The sequence below is a fragment of the Cheilinus undulatus genome, linkage group 13 (assembly GCF_018320785.1).
Source record: "Cheilinus undulatus linkage group 13, ASM1832078v1, whole genome shotgun sequence".
Taxonomy (NCBI): domain Eukaryota; kingdom Metazoa; phylum Chordata; class Actinopteri; order Labriformes; family Labridae; genus Cheilinus; species Cheilinus undulatus.
The window spans coordinates 2600819-2624039 of NC_054877.1; the positions used below are offsets into that span (position 1 = coordinate 2600819).

Consider the following 23221-nt stretch of genomic DNA (forward strand, 5'->3'; position numbering starts at 1 on the left):
GGGATTTCTTGGATTTCTGCATAAATTGGTCATCAAATGTGTTCCGATCTTCATCTAAGTCACAACAATAGACAAACACAGTCTGCAAGACTTTTAGAGATACTTTTGTAACCCTTTCCAGCTTCATGCAAGTCAACAAATCTTGATCGTAGGTCTTCTGAGAGCCCTTTTTGCCAGGCATGGTTCACATCAGGCAGTGCTTCTTGAGAACAGCAAACTCAAAACTGGTGTGTGTTTTTTCATAGGGCAGGACAGCTTTAACCATCAAATCCAATCTCATCAAATTGATTGGACTCCAGGTTGGCTGACTCCTGGCTCCAAATAGCTCTTGGAGAAGTCATTAGTCTAGAGGTTCACATACTTTTTCCACCCTGCACTGTGAATGTTTACATGGTTTGTTCAATAAAAACATGAAAACATATCATTTTCTGTGCAGTATTAGTTTAAGCAGACTGTGTTTGTCTATTGTTGTGACTTAGATGAAGATCAGAACACATTTTATGACTAATTTATGCAGAAATCTAAGAAATTCCAAAGAGTTCACATACTTTTTCTTGCAACTGTATATAAAATTACTGTATTTCAAATCATGGAGTACATCTTTTCATTTAACTGAGAAAATACAAGAAAGACTATTCTACTTTTGTGTTTCACTGTTATTATCTTAACATGGTTCATTTGATATAAACGATTTATTAAAATCCATGTAATCTTGTCGTTTGAGCTTTTTATTCCAAAAACGTGCACAGTCCTTGTCTACTGTATTGAATGATGTAGTGGACTTGCCTCTGGCAACATGGTGGCATCGCTGATGTCCGGCCAGCCAGTCTCCCATTGCATATCATGTCTGTGCTCAGTGATACGTGAATTTGGATCATAAATCAATTCATTAAAACACAGGGAACATTATCGCTGTGCTTGTTAACCCGAAAACTCAGAATTTTTCCATTTACTTGTATTTCCTTGGTGGACTTGCCTCTATTAACATGGCGGCGACACACAGAGAAAACAACGAAGAAGACGTTCAGTTCAAGTTACTTCCGGTATTAGAAGACGAGATATGGTGGAGATTTTCCTACTGCCGGTGTGAAGTGGAGGTCCTCGGATGCATCCAGGTACTCTTAGTGTGAGAAACCACCTTAGGTTGACAACTGAGCTAAGAGTTTGTTGTTTAGCTAAGTGCACTCTAATCACTGTTCAGACAGATACTCAGCTTTATTGCTTCTTCTTCTTTTTTAAAGAGGACCTTCTGGTCTAAGAAAACAAAGACGTTAGCTTAACCATGGAAGGGTAGAGGAAGAGAAAAGTAAAAAGGGAGTAAGAAAAGATGCACACTGCTTATGACATGTCAGCCATAAGTGATAGAAAATATTCAAAGGAGTAGTGGCGTCCTTTTTATCAGTCGCTGTGAATACAAAAAAAGGACACAACAGTCCAACATTTGTTGATTTTAAGAGTTAATGTGTTAATTTGAGACCCTAATGTTTTGACAGCAGGGCTGCTGTCAGGATGTATGGCTGCTATTTTTCTATTAGGCTAAATGCACATTAATGTTGCACTAACTGTTTAGTCTAAAGAGGAGAAAAAGCTCAGAAAACAGTCAGATTCATTACAGTGTCACTGTGTTAGCTAGTACGTGATGTGTCTAGTACAGTGTGGCTAAAGTTAGCAGCTAGCTCCACAAGCATTGATTGCAGATTAATATTCTTATGTGGTTACTCATCACTTTGGTTTAGTAGTTTACACGAGTATAACCTTTTACAGCCTACATACTTTATTTCCATTTTCTAGTTAAAAATACTTTGATACCGTACTGATCCTACGAGATGCTAACCGCTACCGCTAAGCTTCTCATGTGTACATCAGTGAAGTGCCGTAGATAAAGCTCTGGCAGGAAGGCAGCAGCTATTAACTGAAGCTACAGTGGCTTCTAGTGGTGGGAGGCTTTATTACAGTTTTAAAAGAGCATTTAACCCGGACGTGTTAAAAACGGTACATAATTGGTTTAAATGGCTGGTAAATCTAACTTCACACATCCCTAATGTGGACATGTGAAAACATAAGGCTATTTATGTTGTACAGTCTTATTAGCAGGAGTAGAATTGTTGTATTAAATCACTGAATGTTAAACACAGCTGGGACTTGATGATATTTGACTGCAGTGAGAAATATTTTAATTTCTCGTTGCAGTGATTTTTGAGTTTCTGTGGGTAAGTCCTTGAAATGGTTTTAGTTTGCTTTATACTTTTTCCAGTTTTGGGGTTGAGTCCATGCCTGTTTTTAAATGCAATTATGGCAAATAAAACAAAAACAAGGACAAATCTGGAGTTTAGATCGTCAATACTGAAACTGAATTATCCACCGCCAAACGGAATAAGCAATAAAAGCACACAGTGTTTTAGCTTGTGTGATCTAATTTCAGCTGAAGCCCTCGGGCGAATACAGGATATGATCCCTCACTAGATATCCAGAACCAAGGCTGCAAGAGCAGCTGCTGGCTCGAACAGTCTGTGTGCACACGATCGTTGTGATTTACCTTGGAGCCTGAGATGATGCAACACCGTCTGCTTTAAGGAGCTGACGGGAAAATAACAGCGAATACGAGGATGGTGCTACGTTTAAGCACAAATGCATCCTGGGAGTTCTCTTTAATGCAATGGTCCTCAACTGGTGGGTCAGGACCCAAAAGTGGGTCGAAAAGCTGTTTCCAGTGTTTCAGGAAAAGAAAAGGTTGGAAAAAGTCAAAAATAACGAGTCAGGAATGGAAGTCTTTGATTTCTAAGAAGGCTGTGTGACTTTTCCCTCACTGACAGAGGGTCAAATTTATACACATTGTCAAATAATTTCAATTTTACAACCAAAATTATTTAAGCTAAGCATTAGGAGAAAATCAGGAGCTTTCATCTGAATTTAATATCAAAACATTTATATTTTTAAACTTGAATGAAAACACAAATACTTAATTTAAAGAACCTAAAAACAGAGTTCAAGCCAATTTAAGCTACTTTATAACATATCTGTTAATTTTTGTTTATTTTTATTGTATTTCTAATTGTTTCAACAAATATATTCATTTGAAATACTTTTACAGAAACCATCACAGGAAATATATCTCATCATTATTTGAAAAGAACCAAATTTAAAATAGTAATAAATGATTACAATGGATTTTTTTCTACTTTTCTACAGTGGCAGATTTTTTTCACATTTCGTCATGTCTATGCTGTACTAATATCTAAATTTACTTGTGGGCTACGTCAGTTGAGTAGGGGGGCTTCCAGTTGCCCAACCCTGCCCTAAGAGGACTGTACATTTTAGGTTTAGATGTCTCAAGGATATAAACTTATCTCCTTTAACTGGATAACAAAACTGATTTTACCAAAAAAAATTCCTCCGGAGATTCTCTAATTTCCATGTAGAGTTGGGAAAAATGTGAGTAAAATAAAATAAAGGCATAAAAGTCCTTCTCTAATAATGTGCTTTTAAACATTTATCTTCTGTCATTAAAGGTCCAAATGAACTTTTATTAAATACATTTGAAGATGGTTGAACTTTTTGTAATTCTGGGTCTCGATTCCTCATAAAGAGGTGGTGGTGGGTCCTGATACCTGACCAGACGAGAATCACCGCTTTAAGGCTTATTTGAATCTGTTTAAAAAAATACTAACATACATTCTGCTAATTCATTTTTATCGTGTCAATGACTATCAAACGAAAACGACAACCATGAAGTGGCTGAATGTTTGCATTAGCTGACAGTAGCTAATGGGTTAATAATGGCACACAGTGAGCTCCGATCCACTGTTCATCTCGTCGACTTAAACTCTGACTAAAGATGTTAGTCAACTCCTTTTTTCCATGAGAAAGACGAGGCTAACACTAGCCAACATATATCTTTGAGGACTAAAACAGAATAAAATTAAGTCCAGTTTTTGTCATGATGACTAAAACTGGACTGAAATGTAATCTGTTTTTTGTTGAACATTCAAAATCTGTGATTTTTCTCCACTGTGGGTAAATCTGTCAAAAAACAATGCATCTGTATCTATTCTTCCTCTCAGCTGTAGAAAGCAGGGACCCCAGGACTGGCAGAGTGCAGAGAACACTACCATGATCTGGGACCAGATTCAGGTAAGAGAATAACTGGATTCAAAGTAAAGACTAAAAACTAAAAAGGGTAGAAATGACTATAACGTGACTAAAAAACCCAAACATCGAATCTAAAGACGAGGGATGTGCGCCGTCAATCGCTGAAACGGTTAAATTCATTTATCATTTTTATAACTACAGGCTTGAACTCTTGGTCTATAATGTCCTTTTAACCTGTAATGAACCTCCCACCACTAGAGGCCGCTGTAGCTTCAGTTAATGGCCGCTGCCTTCCTGTCTGGTACTTCATGGATGTAAACCAAGCTGCAACCTCCGGTCCTGAAAAATGAAGCCAATGTGGAAGTGCAAAAAATTGCAGTACAGAGAGTGTTTGCTTGAGGCTGGCTGCAGGAACACCAGAAGTCTTGTCTGGATCCCTGCTAAACAGCCGGTTTTTACACTAGAAATAAACTGGTTTACAGACCAAACGTGTCTCATTAGCTAACTTCTACATGTGCTCTCACTGTACAGGGGGTTTGGATTTACCTGACACGACAGATGGATGTGTTTCACACATCCATCTGGGAAAGCTTCAATAGGAAACGTTTGAGAAAAGGCAGAGGCTTTGACAAAAACTCGGAGGGTGATTGGATGAATGTTCTGTCTGTCACATCTCTACGGGCCAATCAGAGCAACAAAACACGTGACGTAGCCGCTATCAGGCTGTGCAGCTACTGAGGAATAATGTGAAACATGGCGACTATAGACATGTAAGTACTCGTCGTTTTTGAAAAGAAAACAACTCACTGCTGTTCTTCTTCTTTTAACGAAGAAATGTTGTCAAGTTCTGATAAAACTGGCGCTTTAGCAGCATCCACGCTAATCTCTTCCTCCATAACTGCACCAGCTCTTGCTGCTGCTCGTTTACGTCACGACTCTGCTGCGCCTGCAAGTACTGCCCCTCGTTGCTGATTGGTCCTGTCACTTTCTAACCGGGCCCAAACGGTTCAGACGGGAGCTTTGAAGATGGATTCACCTGTGAGAAACACCGAAACGGGCGTATCCATCGGCTTTGCAAGGTTAGGTTTGGATTATATTCAGGAAAAACCTCACTGCGCTCTGATTGGTGCGTCTCATTTGATTGACAGACAGCTCGACAGGCAGAATGCCAGATAGCTAGCTGACAGGAAGTTGAGCTTAGTGGGCGGGCCGTTAGGTTGATCCAAAGTTCAGTTGAGACAACGCTTTCAATATGGAAGCCCCCGCTGATTGGCTTCAAGAGCCGTTTGAGTCCACCTATTGTTAGCAGACGCTGACGCCACACAGGCTTTGTCCAAGTCTTTCTACAGTCTATGATGGAAACATGAGGAGCTCAGCGGTGGCTTAGCGGTTAGCGTGTAGTAGGAACAGCGCGGTATGATAGTTATTAAAGTAATAAATGAAAATAAAGCGGTGTGTAGGCTGTCGAGGGTTGAACTCATGTATAACTTCCACATATGAGAGCAGAATATTAATCTGCACAGAGGAACGAAGGCTGGCAGCGCTAGCTTGTAATGTTAGCCACGCTGTAGAGAGTATATCAGGCTAACGTCACACCTGCTAACACAATGACCCTGTGAGGAATTTGACTGTTTTCTAGGAATTTCCTCCTCTTTAGACTCATCGGTTCAATGAAATGTAACTGAGCATTTAGCTGAATAGGGACATAGACTTTTAGGAACATCTTTACTAAAGACTAAAACTACACTAGAATTAAAAATGGCTGTAAAAATAACACTGGTCTGTTCACTCTCTGGATTTTCAGACTCTAAGACAGGAAAACATCCAAACTGTGATCAGGATTACCCTGTTTATACCATAAAACAAGCTGGAATATAAGAGCAGGACATGTTAACGTCATTTCAGCCTTTGTGGCTAAACCACTGAACACTTTTGTCATTTCTGGATTTTCATATTCTACCAGTGCTCATTAAACCGTTATGGCTTACATTTTTCCATAAAGAAACTACAGAAGTTTAATGCCAGAATTTAAGAGGCCTCATTTTTATAACGTGGAAATAACTTTACAGTTACGGAGCTGGAGAAACAGTGTTACAGATAATAAACATGTCTAACACAGAGGGAAATGATCTGCAGACTTCTCTTTCCTAAAGGCTGTATACAGGTCACATTCTGGTGGCACAATGACCACCGGTTATATAACATCCATAAAACTGGAGAGACCAAAAAAAGCTTAAAATCATGGAAACAGTGACTCTGGGTAGCTGTGTAATGAAATAAAGTGCAAACTACTGTGTCCCGTCTTAAATCATGTAGTGTTCAAAGCTATCACCAGCAGGGCTGTGGTGTGTCCTTGGTGGATGCAGAGTGGGCTGTGTATGCGGTGAATGCAGAGAGAAGGCGGGAGGATGTATTCATGTGTGAGGGTGTAGATGGCAGGGACTCACTCTGGCCTTGGCGGCAGGGTTGGAGGGGTCTGATGTCTTGTTGTTCGGGGTGGAGGAGACCTGTAGGGGACAAGCACCCCCTGGTCAATACAACCTCCAACCAACCACACGCCACAACACAACAGGGTGCAAGAGCAGGTGGATGAGGGGGTGGGAGGGGGTGACAGGGTAGCTGGAGCTGGTTAGATGGAGGGGGGGCTGAATGTGTCGGTTCGCAGCCGGACCAATCAGGCGGTGTATGGGTTGGTGCAGCCAATCATAAGGGATGCACAGGACTGAATGGAGATAACTTCATTAAATCAAGAACTAAACAAGCTTTAAATCAAGTATGTAGATTTATGAATATTTCACATTTCAACCATTTAAACCTACAAGCTTTAGGATGAAAAATTAGTTCTCAGCCAATCAGATGGGAGCATTTATTAGCAGGTTAGTGTCTGAGCCAATCAGATGAGCTGTATCATAATAAAGCAACCTCTCAGACAGCTGCAAACTGGAACAGATGAGTGCTTTGAAAAACATGACAGTGAAAGTACCAGTGAAGTACAGCGTGCCCTGTTAGAGTGACAACAGCCAATCAGATATCAGCAAAAAGAAGGGTTAAAATATAACAGCACATGTAGAAAACAATGTGTGACAAAGTCACTGTGATTAAACATTCATTCCAATAACACCGGACCTATAATTAAAAAGGACGGAAAGGTGGTTAGACCAAAAAGCTTGTGATGGAAGGAAAAAATCAACATCTCTAATAAACAAGCCTGAATCTGTGTAAGGGTCAGTGCCAGCTATTCAGAGGGGGAATGTGTTTGTGTTTACAAAGTGGCTGCAGTGTTTCTGATTTAGAGAAAGATGGCTTTGAAATTGGAGGAATGAACAAGCTCCTGCAAAATACAGTACAGCCTCTGAAGGTAAAAACTACATTCAGTTTCTCCATAGCAGATTTTCTTATGAGCCATAATGTCAGAACCATCCAAGGCAGACTGACTATGAAGAACCTCGAACCAGAAGAAGACATGAACTCATGATACCTACCTTATTTTAAGAAAAATATGTTTTATATGTGATTTAGGGGAAAGAACTACACAACCCACAATCCTGCAGTGTTACAGCGATGACTTTGATTGGTGGAACTTCGCTGTTAGCAATGAAATGTTTGCTCCCATGACCCTCGGCTGTCAGCAGTTGAAGACATTTACACACACCGTATAAACATAAACAAAGAATATATTAGACATGACTGTTGACAATCACTTCCTTTCACAATGCATTGTGGGACAGAATGAGTGCAACATATAGGCTGTGTCCAAAATCACTCCCTATTCACTATATAGTGACTACGCCATTTTGTAGTGGTGTCCGAATTCTGAGTGAGCATTGTTATTCACTACATAGTGCACTCATTCTATCCCACAATGCATTGTGAAAAGTAGTGAAGAACCGATGGTCACTAGCCCAGCGATATTTACCATAATGCATCGCGGTTGCTGCTCTCAAACATGACGGACGAACGAGAGGAGCACAGGAACATGTACAAAAACTTTTAAAAAACTTTTATATTTGTTGGTTTTACCAAATCAGTAAGAAAATATCAAGGATTCAAAACAGAGTAAATTTTTGCCCCTATGATGATTACAAGACATGAGACCATCATCTTCATGCAAAAATAAGTGATAATAATACACACAAAAAATGTATATTATTTGTCACTATAGAGACAACTTTTTTATCTATCAGTATATTTATTTTTTGTGAAAATACGTTACATTTTTTATCAGTTTTCATTGAAATTCTACCGTTAATTTCGTCCGTCAGCCGTTGTCAAGGAAATCTACGAGCCGTAGCTGCTAAACGTTTTAATTGCGAGACGGCGATGACATCATCGCCTACAGCCGGAGTAGTGTCCAAAATCGTTTTTGTGTTTTGCAGTTTAGGCCACTGTATAGTCCACTATATGCTGCTCACTATAGAGTGGATAGGCAGTAGGGAATGAGTGAGTGGTTTCGGACACAGCCATAGTGAATAGTAATGGCGTATTCACTCTAAAGGGCACTTTAGTGAATAGGCAGTGATTTTGGACACAGTCATACTGTGTGTGTGTGTGTAATGCTTATTTAGAGCCCAAATCTAATAGCAAGTGATTTAAGCATAAAAATGTGACATTTCAGGATAAAGATAGTATTGTAGGATTAAAAACAAACATCACTTGTTATTTCACTTTTTCTGATTCAGTCTGGAGGTGTTTGAATATATGGGTACGTATAAATTAAATTAGCTATTACTGATTGCTTCTCTACATAATAATAATAATAAAAATGAAAATAATATTAATAATAGTAATAATAATAACAACAACAACAACAACAATAATAATAACAACAATAACAATAATAATAATAACAATAATAACAATAATAATAATAATAATAATAATAATACTTTATTTTCATCCTACTTTTTAATACAAGTGTTTTACAACAAATATGAACACATCACAAGATTAAACATATAAAATAATCATACGATAAAGCAGGAAACAAACTTAGATAGTAACCTTCACCATCGAGGAGGACAGGAGGAGTTTGACCTGTGGTTTAAAAGCTTTGATTAGTCAGACGACTATAAAAGTTGAAGTAGTTGTAAATAAACATTATTCAGGCTGGGATCAATCCTTACATCTACCTATCGACTGCCAGTTCTTCAATGATGTTGACTCTTCATAAGACTTTGTTGAAAACTGTTGTTTCAGCCCTTCTGGGAGCTTGAAAGCATTAAAACTTGTTTCTTAGTGTTAGAGGTCAAACAGCGAATGTCTGATGAATCAGAATTCAGTGGAGGTGGAAACCTGACAGAGAGACTCCAGGACAGATGGAGAACAGCTGATGTGTGTGATTCCAAACAATGGGACAGACCTTTCCCCAGACAGACTACGTCCACAAACACAGATGTCTGAGCCATGTTTTCACCTTTATCCCAGTAGAATAAAGAGAGCAGTCATACTCTGGAAGAATCTATACACGTGCGGGTGGCAGGGGACTCTGTAAGAAGGTCTTTCAGGATGGTGGGAAGTGTGAGAAACAATCTCTCATGCTGTCATTACCATGTGATACAAGCGGACGATGCTGCATGCTGACTTTAGAGGAAGATACCAGCAAATAACAAGAGATAATAGATGAAGGAAGCCAGAGCAGACAGGAAAACAAAAACAGACACACAAATAGTTTCCATCTCCTTAATTAGCATGCAGTGGTAAGGACCTCTAAAAGACTGTTTCTGCAGTGAAGGGGAGGTTTGACTGACTCAGATATGACTGCTGAGGATGTGTGTTAACAACCTGCATGTCCATAAAGTGGCTAAATAACTCCTAACCATCTTCATTTCAGTTTTACACACTCATCTGTTCTTCGTGTGAGGATACGTCGCCCCCTCTCTATCAAACTAAATCTCCTGTAGACTCAGGAGCAGCGCTGCAAACACTCAGCCGCTCTCCCTGTGAATAATTCCTGTCTTTATCACTGATTATATGACCGTACTGTAATCTGTTTAATGAAGAGAAATGAGGAAGATTATAAATACAACTCCAATTCCAAAAAAGTTGGGGCGCTATGTAAAAGAAAAAGTCAGTGATAGTCAGATCTCATATTTCATTCACAGTAGAACATTTCACTGAAAATATTAGCGCCTTTTAAATTTGATGGCAGCAACACACCTCAAAAAAGTAGGGACCTCTGTGAAGAGATGGGACCAGCTGCTGGAGAGGAATATTGTCCCATTCTTGTCTAATGTACGATCCTCAACAGTCCTGGGTCTTCTTTGCCAAATTTTCTTACTTAAAATGTTTTCTGTTGGTGAAAGGTCCGGACTGCAGGCAGGTCAGTGTAGGATCTGGACTCTTCTCCTGTGAAGCCATGCTGTTGTGATGGATGTGGTACGTGGTTTAGCATCGTCTCACTGGAATAGTCGAGGCCTTCCCTGACAGAGAAGTTGTCTGGATGGGAGCACATGTTGCTCTAAAACCTCTCTCTGCTCTTCAGCATTGATAGTTCCTCTCCAGATGTTAGAGCTGCCCACACCATAGGCACTAAAGCAACCCCATACCAGAGATGCAGGCTTTAGAGCTGAGCTAGTAGAACAAGCTGGAAGCTCCAAATCCTCTTTGGTCCACAGGACACAGTGCCCATGGTTTTCAAAAATAATGTTACATTTGGATCCATGTGACCACAGAACAGTTTTCCATTTTGCCTCAGTCCATTTTAAATGAGCTTCGGCCCAGAGAAGACGGCGGTGTTTCTGGATCCTGTTCTGGATCCTGTGGCTTCTTCTCTGCATGATCCAGCTTTACCTGTGTGAGTCCATGCAGTGATTTCAGGGGGCCCGAAGATCACACTCTTGTCCATTTCAAACAGATATTTCTCAAAATTATTTTAAATCTTTTGTTGATATTTTGTACTGTAGATGGCAGAAAGCTGTTTTTAATAAGTACCACTTACTTTTCCAGCCTTTTGTTGCTCCGTTCCTACTTTTTTGAGATGTTTTGCTGCCATGAAGTTCAAAATGAAATAGCATATATTTCATTAAATGGTAAAATGTCTCAGTTTCAACACATGATATGTTGTTTATCTTCTATTTTATGACACTTGATAATTGTTGACTTGTGTTTTCATTGACATTTTACACAGTGACCCAACTTTTTTGGAAAGCAGCCTAACCTCAGTGAGCTTAAAGGTATAAAATAACACAGGGTTCATGTAACTTGGACCTAGCTGATGCTAACAGGCGTGATACCTACCCTTTTATAAAGTATTTAAAGACAGACAGGATGGTGGTTAGTTTGATGTTAAACTCCTCTGGAACTCTCTGGAATCACTCCTTCAGATGTCCGTAATGCCACGACTTTAAAGCGCACAAACACGTTGTTTATTGAGCTTCTTGGTACGATGTCTAGGAGTTTATGTCAGAGTTGAAGCTAAAGCCAGGTCAATTTTAGGCTAGCCTAGCATAAAACTTGGAGGCTTGCTAGCTTGACCTGATTGCCCCCAAAAGAAGACACATCTTTAGAGTTCAACTGTGGCATGTGGTTAAACAGGATTTATTTACAGCTAAAGCTGAAACAAGGCTTAGACTGAACACAGTTTTATTTTTCTAGATGGACTGATTAGCATTAATTTTCAGTCGGTCTGGTGCTATTGGGAGTGGTGCTGAAAAAAAGAGAAAATCATTATAATGTACAGCAAACAGATGCTGTTTGAGTTCAAACCAACGCCATAACCTGCTAAAAGATGAAATCCCTCTGCAGCATTGAAGGGCTGACATGAACGTCACAGAGTGGAAGTATTCTGACTGACGTACTTGTCTTACCTTTCCTCCGCCTGGCTGGTACTTGATGTTGTCGATGGATCCTATCTTGGAGCGGACGTTCTTCAGGTCAGGTGTTGGGGCGTTGATAGGCCGGGGGGTTCGAGGAGCGCGGGGCACCGCCGGCTTCTTTTCCATGGGGGTCTGCTTGGGCACAGGGGGTTTGGTGATGACCCTGCGGCGGTGAGTGGTCTCACCGTTGGTCGAGGCGGCCTGAGAAGCAGGAGTGGCGGTGGAGGCCGGGCGAGGACGGGCTAGAATGAGGAATCAAAGATGAGTGGTTTTACAGGAGATGAACAAAGACGCCTGCTTGGCTTTAAAGGAGATCAACTCTGATAACAGGTAGACAGGTAGGTAAAGTAGCTCTGTGTAGAAAAGGGGAAGATGAAGAGTTAATGGTCTGATTGTTCATCACTAAAACAGATATTCACCATCTTATCCTTTAATGTTTATAAAGTAAAGCAACATTTAAAGTCTTTTCCTGTTTTATTCTGAAGTCTAATATCTCCTGTAATTTCACTTCCTGTCCTCATGTTTCTCCCAGCATCAGGTACTGTCAGCTGTCTCTGATTATCCCAATACCCAGTCACCACTTATACTCCTTGTTTGCCTTCCTCTGTTCTAGATTGTCTTTGTCGTCTTCATGTGTGCATCCAGATTCTTCCTAGATTTTACTCTTCATGGTTTTGGCTTTGCCTGACTACTGGACCTTGGATTTTACTTTTTCTTTTGGATTTATGTTGTATTCTCAGACTGGCTTCAAATGTCTGACCACCTTCTACACGTGAAGATCAAGATTGTCCGTTAAACCTCAAATATTATCTGCTCATCTCAGCGTCTGAGGCGTTAAGTATCCGGAACCTTTCAGTAGATCTCTAACCCGGCTGGTAATCATGACCAAACACTGCTGACAGATGACGTATGCCTTTGGAAACTGGTCACTTGTAGACACTTGTAATCCACTTCCTGGACCCGTCTGTGTGGTGGCTCTTGATCCCTTGACTCCCGTTTCGTCCACTCCTTGTGAAGCTCTTGAATCTGCTTTGTTTGACAATCCTCTAAAGGCCGAGCTCATCCCTGATGCTTTGATTTAGCCTCTGAGAACAGCCTGTCCTTTCAGCAGTGACCTTCTGTGGCTTACCCTCCTTGTGGAGGACATCAGTGATTGTCCTCTGGACACTTTCAGGTCAGCAGTCTCCCCCATGACTGTGGTTGTGTGAACTGAACCAGAGTCAGAGAATGAAGCTTAGAAAACCTTTGAAATTGGACTTTTCCACAATATTCTAATATTGAGATAGTAGATTTTGATTGTTGTGAGCTGTATCCTGTAATAATCAAGATTAAAACAAAAGAGTCTTAAAATATTTCACTTTGTATGAAATGTACCTAGAATTCATGGAAATGTAACTTTCTGAAGTAAATCACAGGGAAAAGAATGAAGAGAGATTGAGATGCATCCATCTTCACTAAAAATGCATCAAGTAGAGTAAAAAAATAAAACTGAAACTGGCCCGTAGTCTGGCTCTGACTAAACATGATGAGAAAGAAGATCACATCAAAAACGGCTGTCACATTTCACCTTATTACAGAGCTGTGCCTTACATGTTTTGAGATTTTACATTTTCTTTTTCCATTTGAAGATCAGATTTTACCGTACAATCCCTCAGGTAGATTTGAGTACACTTTAAATAAATTGCTTTCTATTTTGAGTAGAGTAGTTTTGCAGACAAGTTATTCTACTTCTACCTTAGTGAATTTTTACCCGATTAAGGGCCAATCCCATTCCCACTCCTTAACTCTTCCCCTTCATCTACAACTTCTCCTTTCTTCTAGAAACAGAGGGGTAAGTGGTAGGGGTGAAAACCTTCCCTGAAGAAACGGGACGCCGCCTGGTTGCTGTTCATCTTCACACATTCCAGATAAACAGCTGCGCCATCAGGGGTTACAGTAAAGCACTGACGATCTCGTTCATACTGTGGATCTCCGTGTTGATTTTCAGTTAATAGCCCTGGTTTGCATGTTTACACACCAAAATAAAACAAACTCCCATCCCTAGAGATTGAATATATGAGAAAACACAACTGTTGTAATTTCTATAATCATTTATAAATGCAAAAATGTTTTTACATTAATGCGCCTCTTTCGTAGTCTGTTGTGCCATTTCGCAAGAACGCACTTACTTCAGTGTAAGTAGCCCCTTCGCCCTCGCTCTCAATTCAAAAGAGAACTGGGACACCCCTTCACCTGACGTAGACGTGCAAAACCAAGGGGAGGAGCTAAGATAAGGGCTAACCCGCAATTTCCACATAGGTAGACAGCACCATGCACCAAAGCGCCACGGGTTTTCTCCAACCGAAGGAGAGCGACGTCACCCACCGGAAGCGAGTCTAGAGCGCTACACTGCGGCGCCACTGCCCTGATCAGCAGGAAGATATCACAGGAGAACTGCGAGTTCACGCAGGAAAAGTTTGTCAGCAGCAGACTATTTTACCTTTTGGGGTAAATATATCATCCTTTCTAGTATAAGTCCACGACGTTATTGCTTCTGCCATTGGGTGAGAACATTAGGAAGTTAAAAGGTTCATGATTGCTTAAATGATCTGTGGTTACATGTAGAATTCTCTGGCTTAATGTCCCCAAAATTAAACTTTTCCTCGTCAATGGCGCCGTTGTAGCTCTGTGACCCACTGACCTCTCAGTGACCCTTTGCTCTCGCTGCAGGATGAGACTTAATGTTGATATCATGATGATTTATTATCAGGAGTCTGTGCATTGTGTTGTATTTTGAAAGAACCAGATATTTTTCCACCCATGACTTCCTCTTCTGGAACTTTCTGATTGACGGGTATTGACGCGGTTTGGCAGCAGCCGGCGCTGACGATAGACCTGCAGCGTATCTCGAATGAAGTGGAGCAAAGTGTTGGTCCAGGCACGAGTCCAGAGCACCGGCTGTGGAAATGTTCTGATAGACTAGATAGGGAGCGATGTGCTCCGATTCACCAGCGGTTCGCGGCACGTTTGCTGTATATGGAAATTAGAGGTAAGGGGGAGAGATGGGACTGACCCTAACTCTACTTTTACTGTAGGACTATTTGCACCTCTGGTAAATAGAGATTATGTCGATTAGAGAAACAATCATGATCTGAATCTTTATCATACTGGTGCTGTAAAAAGACTTTATAGCATTCATAGAGTGAACTAAGCAAACACTCCCAGTCGCAGAGTAAATATATAATGTTTTTTAATTTCTCCCAGGTAGGTGGCTGTTTCTAAAGAATAACTCCAGACTGGTTTATACAGTTCAGAAGAAAAGTTTCTAGTTTTGGCTGCACAGTAAGCCACTATAATTACCAGAGTAAACAGAGAGTATTGAGGTATTCACTGAGGCCAGACTCTCACACTTGGGGCAAAACTGGTTAAATAACTTTGTGTGAGCAGGTGATTAAAATGGTGTATAAATACAGTCTGTGAACAACATCAGACATCCATATCCTTTTTATTTGCTCCTGATGTGTATGGACGGTCTAGGAAGGTCAGGAATGACGCGACCTGCTCTTCAAAGCTCGCTCCTGAGAGGAAGTGAACGTTTACAGCGAAAATGACATCACATCTGCCGAGTACTGGCTTCATGAAAAACTGGAAAAAGAGCCATCCTCTTCTCTCACAGCTCATCATCTATCTGGGGGTGGAAGTGAACTCTGTCAGCATGAGGTCTAGCAGTAGAGAGTGGAGGCGTTGACAGCTCTTCTTGGCAATCAGTCACACGACAAGGGCAGGACGCACTCGTCTGCATGCTAAACTTTATGGGCATGTTTTTTTTCTTTTCTCTGCAAAATCATCATTGCAAAATCCTGGAATCAGGCCATGTGACAGGGCTGAGGATGGCTTCAGGATGTGCAGAAGCTTTGTAATCCATTCCCTGTGAATTCACCTTTAAGAGTCTCATAGAGACGCTTAAAGCATCTTTAATACCTATGTAAGAATTTCTGTCCATAACCTTCATTCTACTCAGGAATAACTTCACATAAATGTTGACAAAATGGCCACTTAAAAAGGCTTCATGACAGATGATTTAAGGTCTGATCTAGGCAGATTTACACATTCGACATATTCCTTCATTTCTTTATGATGGATTTAACTGAACTCTGGGGGATGTTCAGAGCCTTGGATGCAGTGTTAATTTTGTTGACTAATTATTTTGGTTATAGTTTGCATTAATAGCCTTTTTTCCCTGATGAAAAACTAGACAGTAACTAATAAAAACAAGTGCACACAGACAAAAACTAAAACGAAATTAATTGACATTTTAGTCAACAAATAAAAACAAAACGAAAATGTTTGACAGAAACTTTATCCAATCAGACCTAATTTTGTCATGTAGGAAATAGGGGCAAGTTAGTCATATATCCAATCACAGCTACTTGGGCTGTGTGGAAAGGTGGGATAAGATATGAGGGAAATCCAATCACAGCTGCTTGTGCTGCGTGGTGGCGGGGTAAGTTGGGGAGGGATCCAATCAGTCGACTAAATTTACTGTAAATTTCGTCAACTAAAATGGGAAGTTTCGTCATCTAAAACTAGACTAAAACTAAAACAATTAGATGATTAAATTATGACCAAAACTAAAAAGATATTTTTGGCAAAAGATTATCACTAAAACTAAATCAAAAAGTGCTGTCAAAATTAACACTGCTTGGATGTTTTTTTTTTGTATCCATCCCCTCAATTATACTTGTCATTAACCTTTTCTTTAAGTTGCTTGGAATGTTCTTTTGTCTCCATGGTGTAATGGTAGCAAGGAAAACTGATTAACCAGTGACTGGACCTTCCAGACACAGGTGTCTTTATACTACAATCACTGAGTAGTTTAGCCGGATAGTTTAGTTTGTGTTTGGAGGATAAAATCTAAAAAACTAGTTAAAACTGTCAAAACGATGTCAGTAGGCTCCTGTGTTTTGAAAATCTTCTCGTGTGTAAGCAGCCATGAGCTGGTCAGATTCTTACCTGTAGTCTTGGGTTTCTTGGCTTCTCCTGTCTTGCTCTCATTCTTCTCATTCTTGCTCGCTGTAAAAAGAAGACATAACCGTTAAAAGATTGGACTGACTGACACACTGGACACTCTCACTGCAGTACCAATCTGACTGGCTTGCTCCAGCTTTCCTGTTTCCCAGTGGGGTTAACAAACTTAAGGTGATTTAATCATCTGATATTTACAATTTCACTGTAGAATGCTGGAGAGATTTTAAGGTGACATTTCATTAATGTACAGCCATCTGTTTTGATGACAAAACCCTGAAGCCGTCCTGTTGGCAAAATTTCTTCTTACAGAAGAGGATTAAAGCAACTGAAACATTTGTTAAAGAGATGCAATTAGTTTTTCCTCGTGAGAAGGTCAGAATTCTAACTTTAATCTCAGAATTCTGACTTTTATTTTAGAATTCTGACTTTGATTTTAGAATTCTGACTTTGATTTTAGAATTCTGACTTTGATTTTAGAATTCTGACTTTGATCTGAGAATTCTGAATGTGATTTTAGAATTCTGACTTTGATCTGAGAATTCTGACTTTGATTTTAGAATTCTGACTTTGATCTGAGAATTCTGACTTTGATTTTAGAATTCTGACTTTGATCTGAGAATTCTGACTTTGATTTTAGAATTCTGACTTTGATTTTAGAATTCTGACTTTGATTTTTAGAATTCTGACTTTGATATGAGAATTCTGACTTTGATCTGAGAATTCTGACTTTGATTTTAGAATTCTGACTTTGATATGAGAATTCTGACTTTGATCTGAGAATTCTGACTTTGATTTTAGAATTCTGACTTTGATCTGAGAATTCTGACTTTGATTTTAGAATTCTGACTTTGATTTTAGAATTCTGACTTTGATTTTTAGAATTCTGACTTTGATATGAGAATTCTGACTTTGATCTGAGAATTCTGACTTTGATTTTAGAATTCTGACTTTGATATGAGAATTCTGACTTTGATCTGAGAATTCTGACTTTGATTTTTAGAATTCTGACTTTGATATGAGAATTCTGACTTTGATCTGAGAATTCTGACTTTGATCTCAGAATTCTGACTTTGATTTAAGAATTCTGACTTTGATCTGAGAATTCTGACTTTGATCTCAGAATTCTGACTTTGATCTCAGAATTCTGACTTTAATCTCAGAATTCTGACTTTGATTTTAGAATTCTGACTTTGATCTCAGAATTCTAACTTGAATCTCACAAACAACGAAAAATAAAAGCACTGCATCTCAAAAAAATATTTTTTAGTGGCCCTAATCCTCTTCCATATCTTGTCTAACAGAGATAGTGATATTCCAATGGTTAACTGTACCCAATATTTAAGGGCTAGAGGGGACTTGGCCTGAGACATTTCTCTTTTAGTCGAGTAGTCAAGATGGCTGCGTGCATCAGTGCAGCGGCTCTTCGCTCCTTAGTATGGTGTTAAATATTGTATACTCATGCACTTGTATACTGATATACTTTTTTTTATTCTGATGCACTTTTACAGTACCTCACATTTTTTAATGATGATTGAGTGTGCCTGTCTGGTCTGTTGAATATGTTTCTGAGAGTGTAGTTTCAATGTTCTTTGTAGTTTATTGCTGGGAGGGGCATGTGCAATTTCGTTGTATTTATGCAATGACAACAAAGGTTTCTATTCTATTCTAAACCAACATTATGTTAATTTTACCACTTTAGTCACAAAAACAAAGGGTTGAGGGTAGTGGGGGATCATAGGAGTGATTCCCTGCAGCTCCTCGCTGATGAAAACAAACTCCAAATGGGACCATAAGTCTAGACTGAGGAGCTGATAGCAGACTGCAGTATAACTGTGTCCATAACAAGTAAATATCACAAGAACATGAATGAGATCCAGCAACAGAACAGCAGCTTTCATAGCAGTCCTTGCTTCCTTCTGTAAAGACCCAATCCCTGTGTTACCATAGCAACAATTAACATTTCTGTCAGATAGGTCAAGCTCCATTACAACTCTAGAATTTTTTTTTACTGGCTTTGAAAATGTTGGATGTATTAGAGGTAATGTAAATAATCATCTAAAAATATAACATAGGTTTAGTCTTGTTTAAGTATTCGAGACATTTCAGAGAAAACTCTGTGTATTGTACCTTTAATGTTATCTCACCACATCCATTATCATAAGAAGTGGTGCTGCTGCTGTCATGATGTAACAGAAACAGTCGAGAATCCAAGAAAGCTGCTGCCATCGAGGAAACAGTCACAGAAGTAATAGAGTTCACTCATGCACTAAATAAAATATGCACCTTCTAGAAAACACCGGGCATGGGAGTGAAATAGCTGAATGAATCATATTCTCTGAGGATGCTGAGCTCAAATGCACAAAAAGCATGAAGCCTGTTTGACTAACAGCGCTCAGACTGAGTCATAGCTCCGTCACTTAGAGAGGTGAGATATTGTTTGTGATGTGCAGATAAAAATATCCGACCGGTGTCTTCAAAAGTCTCGACTTAAATCTGACAAAGTGAAACATATGGCAGCGGTTCAGTTAGCCTGGGGCCTGGAGAGGTGCCAGTCTACATGTGAGTCACTTTTCTAGCTCCTGTTGTAGAGGTCATGAAGCTCTGGCAAACTAAGCAAAGCTCAGTGGGGGTAAACTTCCACAGACACTGACACCAGTGCGGATATCACACAATGAGGATCAGAGGGCCGGCGTGCACCTGAGAGCGAACAACAAAGAGGATTTTATCAGGCTGTGCACCTTTGTGTGTGTGTTTGTACACTCACCGGTAGCTTTACTTGCAGCATTTGCAGAGGAGCCGTTCTTATTGGCAGATGGACGGGGTGTGGGCGTGGCCTTTGGCACAGGTGGGCGTTTCTCAGCTGTACCGTTTTCTGGAGTCTGGAATCAAAGGAGAGATGAGAAAAGCTGTGGGGGTGTGTTGACAGCTTCTGAAAGTGTGAGTTTTTGTGTATGTAAGCACATACTGTACTATAAGTTAGTGAGTACAGTTCCTGTGTGAATACAGGCAGTCCTCCTGTTTCTGGTGTTATGAACCACTGATGACGTCCGCTGTGACGTACGCAGGGAGTGAAAGCAGTGAGAGGAAAGGAGATGAAGACGAACAACAAACAGAGGGAATGAAGGAAGAGGGGGCAGGCTTTGGTCAGAAGACTGAGGTAAACATTTATGAAACATTTGGGACACACAGGACAATTCAGTAGAGAACTAAAGTCTGCATGATTAAAACTCAGACGGAAATAATCTTAAAAAGTAATAAACCCCCAGATCAAGCTGACACATATGGGTTTATTTGTGCTTGACACTCAAGGAGAGAGTTTTAAAGTGTAACATACTGTGTAACTGCTGTTACAGACTGAGTGTGTGGTCGCTGTGTAACAGCTGCATCATGTCTTGACTCTAATTTCAGCATGCATGTTTACGAGCCAGGGATCCCAGACTTCTGCAACTTGACTCTGAGAACAGAAGGTCGACTAGTATTATCTGTAAAACATGTCACAGGGACATTAAACACAATACAGCTACACTTCCTGTTCGTGCTTTTCAAAGTAAAATCCCGCTTTAGCATCTATGTAGTGAATAACAACCTATCATCTGTGAGGAATCCTTTTCTGAGTTTTACCTGGCTTTGCTGCACAATAAATGAAGTCTCTTGTGGGGGATTTACTGAGGTAAACTTCTGATGACAGCAGGGGGACAGCCAGCAGGCAGCACACACGCCTGGTTTAAAGGCCATGATGGTGCAAGTGTTTCAAGCCAAAATATACCCAGGCTGAAAATGGGGTACCCAGGGACTGCCCTCTACAGCAGGGGTCACCAAGTACATTTGCACGAGGGCCAGATTTAGTCTCAAGAGAAAGTCTGGGGGCCAGACTTTCAAATACACCAAAATTAAATGAACATTTTGGTCTGATTGAAATATTAGTGCAGTAGTATTTGTATTTTCCTTTAAACTACAGGACATTTTTAGTCATTACCAGTGAGATCTATCCCTGTTACCTATAATGCAGCAGGCCACAAGGAGACAGGCCTGACAACAGATTTGGCCGGACCCCTGAAAATCCCAAAGAATGGGCCCTCCCTAATTGTCATTTAACACCAATATTGATCAATTTTGACGCTTGAACCTCTTTTTGATCATTTTTGCCTCTTTAACACAATTTTTGCATGATTTTAACCCCTTTTAAACCAATTTTCCTGCATGTTTTATCCCCTTTGTGCCACTCTTTTATCCATTTTTGCTACGTTTCTTCTATTTTTGCCACTTTTTAACCCCTTTAATTACATTTTTTGCAACAATTTTTGCAACTTTAAACCATTTTCTCCCACTGTTAACCCATTGTTGTTACTTTTTGACCCTTCTTGCCTAATCAACCCAATTTCTGAAAGATTTTAACCCCCTTTAAACCACTTTTTCTGCATGTTTTATCACCTTTATGCCACTCTATTGTCAATTTTTGCCACTTTTCTTCCATTTTTGCCACTTCTTAACCCTTTTTCTTTACTTTCTTGCACTATTTTTTGTCATTTGTAAACAATTTTTGATACTTTTGCCCCTTTTTCCTCCTTTACCATTTTTTGACACATTTTAACCTCCTTTCACAACTTTTTTTCTGCCATTTTTGCAACACTTCTGCCAACAACCATTTTTTAAATATCGATTAATTTTGACAGTAAATTTCTGTAAAAACAGATCGAATCATTCGTCATTCTAAAACTATTTCAATGTTAATTGTTTGTGGGATGGATTAAACAGCTGCAGACATTTAAAGCAAAAGGATACTCTTAAAATCTTCTTTTCCTCCTCTTCTGAATTTAATGATCTTTCGGGGGCCGGACAGGAAGCTTTGGGGGGCCTGATGTGGCCCCCGGGCCGCCAGTTGGTGATCAGTGCTCTACAGGTTGAAACTCAGCTACTGGAACTGAATTTTTCTACTGGTTAATCTGGAGGCAGGTGATGTATGTGGGGCCAGCATCCACCACCGTAGAGCTCAAAGGCTGTGGTTACAGAAATAACTTTCCACAGTCAAGTCCTCTGCACACAACAGCCATTAAATTCAGACAGAGCAGCTGAAGATTGCCGTCCTGGTAAACATTTACAAGTGGATTGATTCAACAGAAAGTGGACTGAATCCACTGAAGGATTATGGGTACTGGGGCTATCTTAGCCAGGACTGTGGATGAACCATGAGGAATTTGTGACCTCTACATGAGGATTCAGCTCATGATAATTCTACCTCAGATAATTATGACATAATGGCTAATTATCCAAACTGTTCTAGAGAAAACTAGTGGAATATTAACTAGTGATGTTCTAGGAAAATGATTTCACATCCTATTAAATGCAAAACATTATTACATTTAGCCGACTAGTCTAATGCTGCACAATTAATCTACAGTAATTGCAATCACAATCCTGATGGGAGGCTGTACATTTGCATAATTGCATAAAAGGCTGCAATTAACTCTGATTAAGTAGAACTTGAAAGATGTACAAGAATGCCTGCAGAAAGGTGCACAATAGTGCCCCTGCTACATTTTTAAGGGGTACTTTTTGGTCCAAAAAAGCAGCGCTGCAAAAAGTTGGTTGTGAAATGTTTTATGTAACATAATATTTTTTTGTTTTGAGTTGAGAAATGCACACTTCAAAATTGTTACTGTTCTGCATTTTCCTTGATAACCAAGGCAGTAGACTCATCATAATACTTAGGTATTACATTGTAATCTCAAATTGCAATATTGACCAGTATGACTTCAATCATACAATCATTACAAAATCATGCAGCACCAAACTAGTCTAAAGCTGAATACAGGCTTTCTGTAAACTAATGTCACACTTTAATAGAGCACAGATGTTTGCAGGAGATAGTTAAGGTCATATATTATGCAAAATATATTTTTTCAGGCTTTTCTAACAAAAATATGTCCCCTGGCCTGTCCACAATCACCCTAAAGAGTCAGAAACCCCCCTCTCCACCTTTCATAAAAATCCAACCCTTCCATCTCTTTGTCTGCTGTTCAGAAAATGTGTGCTGAATCACGCCGTTCTCAGATTGTTCCCTGATGATGTCATTTGGGGAGTTAGCACCACCCACAGGTTGGTTGGCCCTCCCTGATTGGAAGAAAGTTACACCCTCCTGTCCTGATCCCCCTCTTAGCTGCTAGCTGAGAGGAAGATCAGAGAGCCACATCCATTTCCTGAGAGGGGCGTGGTCAGGGGTGGAGTCAGACAGCTCATTAACATTTAAAGCCACAGACACAGAAACAGCCTGTTCTGATCAGGGCTGAAACAGAGGAGTTTTTAGACATGCA

At 39.9% G+C, this 23221-nt stretch overlaps 1 protein-coding gene across 1 annotated transcript in view; it reads right to left on the bottom strand.

Annotated features, from left to right (window-relative positions):
• The window catches only part of map4l (microtubule associated protein 4 like), a 187794-nt gene that overhangs the window by 20046 nt on the left and 144527 nt on the right, over nt 1–23221 (bottom strand). The window contains exons 9-12 of the mRNA XM_041803364.1: nt 19675–19789; nt 16896–16955; nt 11895–12145; nt 6537–6596 (exon numbers count right to left, since the gene is read on the bottom strand). Coding sequence (XP_041659298.1) covers nt 6537–6596; nt 11895–12145; nt 16896–16955; nt 19675–19789 — 486 coding nt within the window. The remainder of the gene's footprint in view (nt 1–6536; nt 6597–11894; nt 12146–16895; nt 16956–19674; nt 19790–23221) is intronic.